Source organism: Nerophis lumbriciformis, linkage group LG25 (genome assembly GCF_033978685.3).
Source record: "Nerophis lumbriciformis linkage group LG25, RoL_Nlum_v2.1, whole genome shotgun sequence".
Taxonomy (NCBI): Eukaryota; Metazoa; Chordata; class Actinopteri; order Syngnathiformes; family Syngnathidae; genus Nerophis; species Nerophis lumbriciformis.
In genome coordinates, this window is record NC_084572.2 from 2,646,424 (window position 1) to 2,657,500 (window position 11,077).

Consider the following 11,077-nt stretch of genomic DNA (forward strand, 5'->3'; position numbering starts at 1 on the left):
AAACACCTTTAACTTATTAACAATATTAACTATATGTGTTAAACATGCTTGCATTATCTTTAAACACCTTTAACTTATTAACAATGTTGTTGTTTGTGGTTACCAGTAGGAAGAACCATGTCGAGCTGCATGAATAACTTGGCTTTAATAAAGACTTCAGGAGGACAGCAATTTTACATACGCACTGCATGAGAGAGTGGTAATAACTGATTCCCTGATGTGCACACCCTGGTGGTGTGTTCGAAAATTACAACAACAAAACAGTCATTTTACCAAATGATCTACATCCTTCCCTTTTAGTTAAGAGTCTTTCATAAAAAACAAAAGCAGATAAGTGAAATGAATATCTATATGTAACAGAGATTAAAGGTGGTGTGTTCGAAAATTACAACAAAACTGTCATTTTACCAAATGATCTACAAACAATATTAACTATATGTGTTAAACATGCTTGTATTATCTTTAAACACCTTTAACTTATTAACAATATTAACTATATGTGTTAAACATGCTTGTATTATCATTAAACACCTTTAATTTATTAACAATATTAACTATATGTGTTAAACATGATTGCATTATCATTAAACACCTTTAATTTATTAACAATATTAACTATATGTGTTAAACATGCTTGTATTATCTTTAAACACCTTTAATTTATTAACAATATTAACTATGTGTTAAACATGATTGTATTATCATTAAACACCTTTAATTTATTAACAATATTAACTATATGTGTTAAACATGCTTGCATTATCTTTAAACACCTTTAATTTATTAACAATATTAACTATATGTATTAAACATTCTTGTATTATCATTAAACACCTTTAATGTATTAACAATATTAACTATATGTGTTAAACATGCTTGTATTATCTTTAAACACCTTTAATTTATTAACAATATTAACTATGTGTTAAACATGATTGCATTATCATTAAACACCTTTAATTTATTAACAATATTAACTATATGTGTTAAACATGCTTGCATTATCTTTAAACACCTTTAACTTGTTAACCAAAACATATATTTCATAAATAAGTAAATATAAATGATATATATGAATGAGGTAGATCCCCACGACTTGATCAATTGAAAAGTAGCTCGCCTGCAGAAAAAGTGTGAGTACCCCTGGTTTACTTCATTAAACAAAATAAATCAAACGAGTAAAAAAAAAAAAAAATCTATAATAAGGAATCAGTCATTTGAACGGCTCTTTCTTCAACCTCCGACTCCTTTCAAAGAGCCATAAATCCTATTCTTTAACCTTTAACTTCCGGGTTCGGATCACGTTGAGAATCATTCCACCACCAGCAGAGGTGGGTAGTAACGCGCTACATTTACTCCGTTACATCTACTTGAGTAACTTTTGGGATAAATTGTACTTCTAAGAGTAGTTTTAATGCAACATACTTTTACTTTTACTTGAGTATATTTATAGAGAAGAAACGCTACTTTTACTCCGCTACTTTTATCTACATTCAGCTCGCTACTCGCTACTAATTTTGATCGATCTGTTAATGCACGCTTTGTTTGTTTTGGTCTGTCAGACAGACCTTCATAGTGCCTGCGTTTCAACAAATACAGTCACTGGTGACGTTCACTCCGTTCCACCAATCAGATGCAGTCACTGGTGACGTTGGACCAATCAAACAGAGCCAGGCGGTCACATGACCTGACTTAAACAAGTTGAAAAACTTATTGGGGTGTTACCATTTAGTGGTCAATTGTACGGAATATGTACTTCACTGTGCAATCTACCGTATTTTCCGCACCATAAGCCGCCCTGGGTTATAAGCCGCGCCTTCAATGAACGGCATATTTCAAAACTTTGTCCACCTATAAGCCGCCCCGTGTTGTAAGCCGCATCTAACTGCGCTAAAGGAATGTCAAAAAAACAGTCGGATAGGTCAGTCAAACTTTAATAATATATTAAAAACCAGCGTGATGTGGGCGCGCATGGAGTCGTATATCAACATGGACGGAGCTGCGTGAAAAAAGCCACCCGGCCTCTTCGCGTAAACTTCCCTTAACCACTCGCTCATCTTTTCTTCATCCATCCATCCCTTCGAGTTAGCTTTTATGATGACGCCGGCTGGAAAGGTCTCTTTTGGCAAGGTCTTCCTTTTGAATATCACCATGGGTGGAAGTTTCTGGCCATTAGCATGGCAAGCTAGAACCACAGTGAAGGATGACTTCTCATTCCCTGTGGTGCGAATATTCACCGTACGTGCTCCCGTTGTATCCACAGTGCGGTTCACAGGAATATCAAAAGTCAGTGGAACCTCGTCCATGTTGATAATGTTCTCTGGCCGGATCTTTTTTTCAGCTATCTTGTTTTTACAATATGCACGGAAAGTAGCCAGCTTTTCTTGAAAGTCTTTAGGCAGTTGCTGTGAAATAGTAGTCCGTGTGCGGATGGAGAGATTGCGTCTTTTCATGAACCGGAAACCTGTCGCTTAGTAGGAGCCATTTTGTGGTCTTTACAGATGTAAACACACAAAGGAAATGAAACGTAATATCCGCGCGCTTCTTCTTCTTCTACCGGGGCGGGTGGTTGCTTACAGTAGAAGAAGAAGCGCTTCCTGTTCTAGGGGGCGGGTGCTTACCTTGGCGGTTGCTTGCGTAGAAGAAGAAGCACTTCCTCTTCTACGGGGAAAAAAGATGGCGGCTGTTTACCGTAGTTGCGAGACCGAAACTTTATGAAAATGAATCTTAATATTAATCCATATATAAAGCGCACCGGGTTATAAGCCGCACTGTCAGCTTTTGAGAAAATTTGTGGTTTTTAGGTGCGGCTAATAGTGCGGAAAATACGGTACTAATAAAAGTTTCAATCAATCAATCAAAAGTGTGAAGGAAAAAAGAGCCTTTTTTATTTCAACCGTACATCCCGTCAAAAGCCTAAAGACTGACTGCACAGTTCCTGTCTTCACAATAAAAGTGCCGCTCCATCGCGCCTGCGCTTTCAAAACAAGAGTCTCCGAAAGCCAGCGCAAACAAGCTAGCAAGCTACGGAGTTTGCCGCCAATGTATTTCTTGTAAAGTGTATAAAAACGAATATGGAAGCTGGACAAATAAGATGCCAAAAACCAACAACTTTCATGTGGTATTAGACAGAAAGGAGGAACTTTTTTTCTCCTCCATTTGAAAACGTGGACGTTATCATCACTACTGTCTGATTACAATCAATGCAAGTCATCAGAATCAGGTAATACACCAACTTATATTCTTGTCTTCATGAAAGAAAGGAATCTATATGTGTTAAACATGCTTGTATATTCATTAAAACACCTTTAACATGTAAACAAAAACGGCAAAATAAATAAATATAAATTATATACTGTATATATATATATATGTGTGTGTGTATATATATATATATATATATATATATATATATGTATATATATATAAATGTGTATATATATATATATATATGATATGTGTGTGTATGTTACTCATCAGTTACTCAGTACTTGAGTAGTTTTTTCACAACATACTTTTTACTTTTACTCAAGTAAATATTTGGGTGACTACTCCTTACTTTTACTTGCGTAATAAATCTCTAAAGTAACAGTACTCTTACTTGAATTACAATTTCTGGCTACTCTACCCACCTCTGACCACCAGGGGGCGCCAAATGACACACCGAGACGCCGGCAGGCAACTTGAATGAGCTAATCATGTCGTGTGTGCTTGTACCACGTGATCGTGAGCGTGTCCGTGTCCGTGTGTGTGCAGAATGAATCACGGCCTTAAGGACCTGTTGAACGAGGGGCTCCTCCAATCTCCGCCCCTGCCGGCCTGACCCGGAGTGGAGAAGAGGAGCGCTCACCAGAACGCTCGTCCGCCCGCGCCACGGTCACTTCGAGGCGGCGAGGACACGCGCAGGTAACGGTCGCTTTGTGACGTCACTCAACGTCAATTCTCGCTCGATTGAACTTTTAGTCCTTTAATGTTTGCGTCGTGTTGTTTCCAAGTTTGAAATGAGTAAGAGGTTCAAATATTCCGTGAAAAGTGTCAACAGTATCAAAGTTGTCGCTAGTTGGTTAATTAGCCTTCATCCTCACTCCTTACGTCTTTTATTTTCCTAACAATACTAGCAAATACAGGTAAAAGCCAGTAAATTAGAATATTTAGAAAAACTTGATTTATTTCAGTAATTGCATTCAAAAGGTGTAACTTGTACATTATATTTATTCATTGCACACAGACTGATGCATTCAAATGTTTATTTCATTTAATTTTGATGATTTGAAGTGGCAACAAATGAAAATCCAAAATTCCGTGTGTCACAAAATTAGAATATTACTTAAGGCTAATACAAAAAAGGGATTTTTTTAGAAATGTTGGCCAACTGAAAAGTATGAAAATGAAAAATATGAGCATGTACAATACTCAATACTTGGTTGGAGCTCCTTTTGCCTCAATTACTGCGTTAATGCGGCGTGGCATGGAGTCGATGAGTTTCTGGCACTGCTCAGGTGTTATGAGAGCCCAGGTTGCTCTGATAGTGGCCTTCAACTCTTCTGCGTTTTTGGGTCTGGCATTCTGCATCTTCCTTTTCACAATACCCCACAGATTTTCTATGGGGAGTTGGCGGGCCAATTTAGAACAGAAATACCATGGTCCGTAAACCAGGCACGGGTAGATTTTGCGCTGTGTGCAGGCGCCAAGTCCTGTTGGAACTTGAAATCTCCATCTCCATAGAGCAGGTCAGCAGCAGGAAGCATGAAGTGCTCTAAAACTTGCTGGTAGACGGCTGCGTTGACCCTGGATCTCAGGAAACAGAGTGGACCGACACCAGCAGATGACATGGCACCCCAAACCATCACTGATGGTGGAAACTTTACACTAGACTTCAGGCAACGTGGATCCTGTGCCTCTCCTGTCTTCCTCCAGACTCTGGGACCTCGATTTCCAAAGGAAATGCAAAATTTGCATGGTTGGGTGATGGTTTGGGGTGCCATGTCATCTGCTGGTGTCGGTCCACTCTGTTTCCTGAGATCCAGGGTCAACGCAGCCGTCTACCAGCAAGTTTTAGAGCACTTCATGCTTCCTGCTGCTGACCTGCTCTATGGAGATGGAGATTTCAAGTTCCAACAGGACTTGGCGCCTGCACACAGCGCAAAATCTACCCGTGCCTGGTTTACGGACCATGGTATTTCTGTTCTAAATTGGCCCGCCAACTCCCCTGACCTTAGCCCCATAGAAAATCTGTGGGGTATTGTGAAAAGGAAGATGCAGAATGCCAGACCCAAAAAACGCAGAAGAGTTGAAGGCCACTATCAGAGCAACCTGGGCTCTCATAACACCTGAGCAGTGCCAGAAACTCATCGACTCCATGCCACGCCGCATTAACGCAGTAATTGAGGCAAAAGGAGCTCCAACCAAGTATTGAGTATTGTACATGCTCATATTTTTCATTTTCATACTTTTCAGTTGGCCAACATTTCTAAAAATCCCTTTTTTGTTTTAGCCTTAAGTAATATTCTAATTTTGTGACACACGGAATTTTGGATTTTCATTTGTTGCCACTTCAAATCATCAAAATTAAATGAAATAAACATTTGAATGCATCAGTCTGTGTGCAATGAATAAATATAATGTACAAGTTACACCTTTTGAATGCAATTACTGAAATAAATCAAGTTTTTCAAAATATTCTAATTTACTGGCTTTTACCTGTATATGACTGCCTAGTCAATGTTTGATGTGCTCTGTAGGCATGTCAGCACTCCTCCTCATCCTCGTCCTGGCCCCCGCCGCCATGATGCTGGAGTATCGTTACCACAGCAACGGCGAGATGGAGCGTTACCTCCGGCAGGTCAACGCGTCCAACCCCGACATCGCTCACCTGTACACCATCGGCCATTCGGTCGCAGGTACGCACATGACACCTGGTGTGTGGTTTGTGTGGTCACGTAAACCTCCACACAAACTGGATAATCTCATGCGGGACGTCCTAATCTGGCCAATCTCTCACACACACACACACACACACACACACACACTGTACACACACCAGTTGGTGTCCTGGATGAACTCAGATTAGCTGTCTGTGTGTGCCAGAAGACAAAATGTAGAGAATGACAAGACGTGGAGAAAAGTGATTAAGGCTGCAGCTAACGATTATTTTTCTATCGATTAATCTATAGATTATTTTTTTCGATTAATCGGTTAATCTATAGATTATTTTTTTTTCGATTAATCTATAGATTATTTTTCCTTTTACCGATTATTTTTTTTATTTAAAATGAAGATGAAAAAATAAATGTAGGCCAGTTTTTTCAAAAGGCATGACTTTTATTTACAAACAAAAAAGTATGGCCACTCAGTCAACATTGACAACAACATGACAAAATATTTATTTTTAATATTTAAAACTTTTAACATTTAACAAAATTAAAAGTAGCTTATTTGCTTTTTAATGTGCAAATATAAAAGTAAACATCCAGTGCAAATCTTAATATTCTGCAATAGTATAAGCATTTCAAAAGTAAAAGTATTGCTTGTTTTTATTTAAAATGTGCAAAAATAAAGATAAACATCCAATACAAAAAAGTGCAAAACGAAATATTCTGTAACAACAGTGTAAACATTTCAACAAAAGTAAAAGTATTGCTTATTTTGCTTAATAACACAACAATGATAGTATGATTAAAATGAAAGTTAATTGTTGGTTTGTACATAGTATATGTAACTGTTAATGTGGTAAAAGGTATTTGCATAACTAATTAACGTTAGCGTTAAAGAGGAGCGCGTCTTTGTAAACACTGAACAGGCACGCCAAACGCGCCTCTCAGAGCGAAACAGTGTTTTAGTTTATGAATTTACAACGCAGATACAAATGACACATTCATGTTTTTGTGTAATGATGACAACGTATACTCACGCGGACCATTGACTAGTTGATGGTGATGGCAAGAACGCTGTCGGGTGTTTTCTTTTCAAATGTTCCTTCATAGCCGTTGTGCTGCTATGATAGGCCATTTCCGCTCGACACAGTGTGCATACAACAACTGTCAAGTGTTTTGCTTTTTTTCGCTGTGCTTATCCCACACTTGAAGGGATGTACCAATGCTGAATGTGGCTTCTGGATTTCACTCAAAAGACCAGACCGTAGTTACTTCTTCCTTTTATTTTCCTTTAGTTTGCAACAGTTTTTCCAACGAAGAAACAGCTTCTTTTTTCTTCTTTAGTCTTTTTAGTAGTCTTTAGCAGTGTTAATAGACTTTAGTTTCTTTAGCTGTCATTAGCTGGCATTAGCTGTCTTTAGTAGCCTTTAGCTTCTTTAGTAGGTGAAAAACCTTTAAGGACAAAACACCACAAGATTAACATGCTGTAAAAAATCAATCAATTATCAATCCCATAATTTACAATTATTAATTAGGCTATCAAACTCTTAACCATTAAACAAGTGCAAGAAAATGGACACATCTTTTCCCTTTAAGTTAAAACAGATTTTAAATACATTGTCTCAATATAAATGCACCAAGATACATATAAAATACATTTAACACCAGAAACACAATAGATAAATGCAACAGAAAACCCAATATGCAAATACATAAATACCTAACCAATTAACCACCTATTTAGATACATATTTAAAATCCATATTTAATATAAATATATTATTAATTTAGCAGTGAAACACTCAATCTTAAACGCTGTCTACTGGTAGAAAAATGCCCCTTTTTCTATGCCCTCACCAGCAGCCAATGATCCAACGCAGTTAAATCCAACACTTTAAGTTGAGCGACTTCACCCTCCTGATGAAGCAAACTGCTCCAACATTGATCAAACTAAGCAAAGAATATCAACACTAAACAACAGTTACATAAAACACCGTTTGTATTTAGCCTCCAGACTAAGCACGCTACATGCACACAACTCTCACCAGCGCAACAGGTGCGCCACACCCACAAAGAGAAATATTAAATCTTACCGGCTGTCCGTTCAGCTTTTGGTACACTTTTGGCACAACTCTGGGTTATCTGTAATGAACTAAACCTTTTTCCACTCTGCGCTGGCGTCTTTTGTACTCCTTGATTTGACACAGCGGTCTAATTAGCGGGCTCGCGCACCAGCAGATGAGACGGGAGCGCGCCGCGTTATACCTGCGCGCGAACGTAAACTGATCGGCTCTGATTTTATAAGCCGACTGTCCGAAATAATGCCGAATTATATACATTTCCTGGGGTTGCCTAGGTGAATAGGGATGCGGATGTGCTCTAAGATAAAATATAATTTTATTAAGTGGGGTTTGGCTGGTTGCTAAGCAGCCACGGTTGCGAGCTCGCGCGTCAGCTGACGAGACAGCTGTTCGCCGCTACAACATTATAAGGCCGTTTATTGAAATACTCACACACTTTTGACGTGCTTTTTTCCCTCGCTCGCATCATCTGCTTTGCGCTCCGCCATGACGGCAGTGTGACGTAAATATGCGACGCATCGACGCACAAAAACGGCGTCGACGTATTTACGTAACCGATGACGTCGACTACGTCGACGCCTCGTTTCAGCCTTAAAAGTGACAAGTGTTTGTGTGTCAGTGCCGAACTCTGTCGTATTTGCACCTGGCTCGCTGACAATAAACACTTTGGTAAAACGGAATCCATCCTATTTGGGTCCCAAATCAACCTTAAGAAAGTCAGTGACTTCACTGTAAAAGTGGGTGACATTGTTATCACCAGGAAAGTTGAGGTCACCTAGTGATGGGTCGATGAGGCGTCTCGACACATTGCAAAACTGTATTGATACTGTGTCGATACTGTGTCACTAAATACTGACATCTGCTGGACATTAAAAATCCCTACAGGCAACCTATGGACCGACTCAACTGACACTGATTTGATGCCCTAGTACAGGGGTCACCAACCTTTTTGAAACCAAAAACTACTTCTTGGGTACTGATTAATGCGAAGGGCTACCAGTTTGATACACACTTAAATAAATAAATATATTGTCATTTGTAAGTTACACGTAAGTGTGATTTAAACAAGAATAGCTAAATAAATAAATGTATATTTATATAAAAATGGGTATTTCTGTCTGTCATTCCGTCGTACATTTTTTTTTTCCTTTTACGGAAGGTTTTTTGTAGAGAATAAATGATGAAAAAAACACTTAATTGAACGGTTTAAAAGAGGAGAAAACACGAAAAAATTTTGAAACATAGTTTATTTTCAATTTCGACTCTTTAAAATTCCAAATTCAACCGACAAAAAGAAGAGAAAAACTAGCTAATTTGAATCTTTTTGAAAAAATAAAAAAAAGAATTTATGGAACATCATTAGTTATTTTTCCTGGTTAAGATACATTTTAGAATTTTGATGACATGTTTTAAATTGGTTAAAATCCAATCTGCACTTTTGTTAGAATATTTAACAAATTGGACCAAGCTATATTTCTAACAAAGACAAATCAGTATTTCTTCTAGATTTTCCAGAACAACAATTTTAAAAGAAATTCAAAATACTTTGAAATAAGATTTAAATTTGATTCTACAGATTTTCTAGATTTGCCAGAATTTTTTTTTTGAATTTTAATCATAGTAAGTTTGAAGAAATATTTCACAAATATTCTTCGTCGAAAAAACAGAAGCTAAAATAATGTATTATTCTTTACAATAATAAAAAAAATTTTTACTTCAACATTGATTTAAATTGTCAGGAAAGAAGAGGAAGAAATTTAAAAAGTAAAAAGGTATATTTGTTTAAAAATCCTAAAATCATTTTTAAGGTTGTATTTTTTCTCTAAAATTGTATTTCTAAAAGTAATAAGAAGCAAAGTAAAAAAAATAAATGAATTTATTTAAACAGGTGAAGACCCATCCATCCATCCATTTTCTACCGCTTATTCCAAGTGAAGACCAAGTCTTTAAAATATTTTCTTGGATTTTCAAATTCTATTTGAGTTTTGTCTCTTTTAAAATTAAAAATGTCGAGCAAAGCGAGACCAGCTTGCTAGTAAATAAATACAATTTAAAAAATAGAGGCAGCTCACTGGTAAGTGCTGCTCTTTGAGCTATTTTTAGAACAGGCCAGCGGGCGACTGATCTGGTCCTTACGGGCTACCTGGTGACCGCGGGCACCGCGTTGGTGACCCCTGCCCTAGTATATACAATAATATAAACCAAGTCATTGTATTTCATTTAGGATTATTTCATATCTTCATTTAAATAAAAATATATTTGTATCTTTTTTAGATACAGTCAATAAATAATGTGAACATGTATCATAACATGGAAATCTAAGAGAACGTGTTGTGGATGATTGTGGACTGGGAATTTTTTTAATTTTATTTTTATACACATTTTTATTAAAAAATAAATAAATAAAAGTTTTTCCGACGTATTACATTTTAGACGATTTCTCTTCTTAGTTATTATTTCTCCGGCTGTAGAAAAGAGCCGCTCACAGGGCACAGAGGAGGCGACACAGTTGGCGTATCGGTCACGTGACCAAAACAGCTCATGATCGGTCACGTGACTTTCTAAAACCGACACAGGGTTTTGCTCTATGAGCTCGACGCATGCGCCGATGCATCGGTGTTGCCGGACCCATCACTAAGGTCACCTACCCAGGTTCCATTCTAGAGGCTAATCTTTCCTGTGATAAAATCGCAACCAAGGTACCGTATTTTTCGGAGTATAAATTGCTCCGTAGTATAAGGCCGAAAATGCATAATAAAGAAGGAAAAAAAACATATATAAGTCGCGTTTTTTGGGGAAATGTATTTGATAAAACTAGGGATGTCCGATAATGGCTTTTTGTACAACACTTTAATAACCGATACCGATATCAACTAGGGATGTCCCGATCCAGGTTTTTGAACTTCCGATCCGTAAACACAAAATAGACAAAATTATACATGACAAACAGAAATGGCATCATTGAACTAGGGCTGGGCGATATGGCCTTTTTTTAATATTGCCATATTTTAAGGCCATATTGCGATACACGATATATATCTCGATATTTTGCCTTAGCCTTGAATGAACACTTGATGCATATAATCACAGCAGTATGATGATTCTATGTGTTTTGATTGATTG

The 11,077-nt window shown here is 37.4% G+C and overlaps 1 protein-coding gene across 2 annotated transcripts in view; it reads left to right on the forward strand.

Moving 5' to 3' along the window:
* The first annotated feature begins 3,758 nt into the window (after positions 1-3,758).
* cpm (carboxypeptidase M) overlaps positions 3,759-11,077 on the forward strand; it is a 43,669-nt gene continuing 36,350 nt past the window's right edge. Inside the window, exons 1-2 of one of the 2 annotated variants that reach the window (XM_061983559.1) lie at positions 3,759-3,906; positions 5,742-5,900. In XM_061983559.1, the coding sequence (XP_061839543.1) occupies positions 5,744-5,900 (157 nt within the window). In that variant the 5' untranslated portion in view covers positions 3,759-3,906; positions 5,742-5,743. Of the gene's footprint in view, positions 3,907-4,031; positions 4,128-5,741; positions 5,901-11,077 lie in introns of those variants that run through there. The other variant, XM_061983560.1, reaches the window with a different exon arrangement.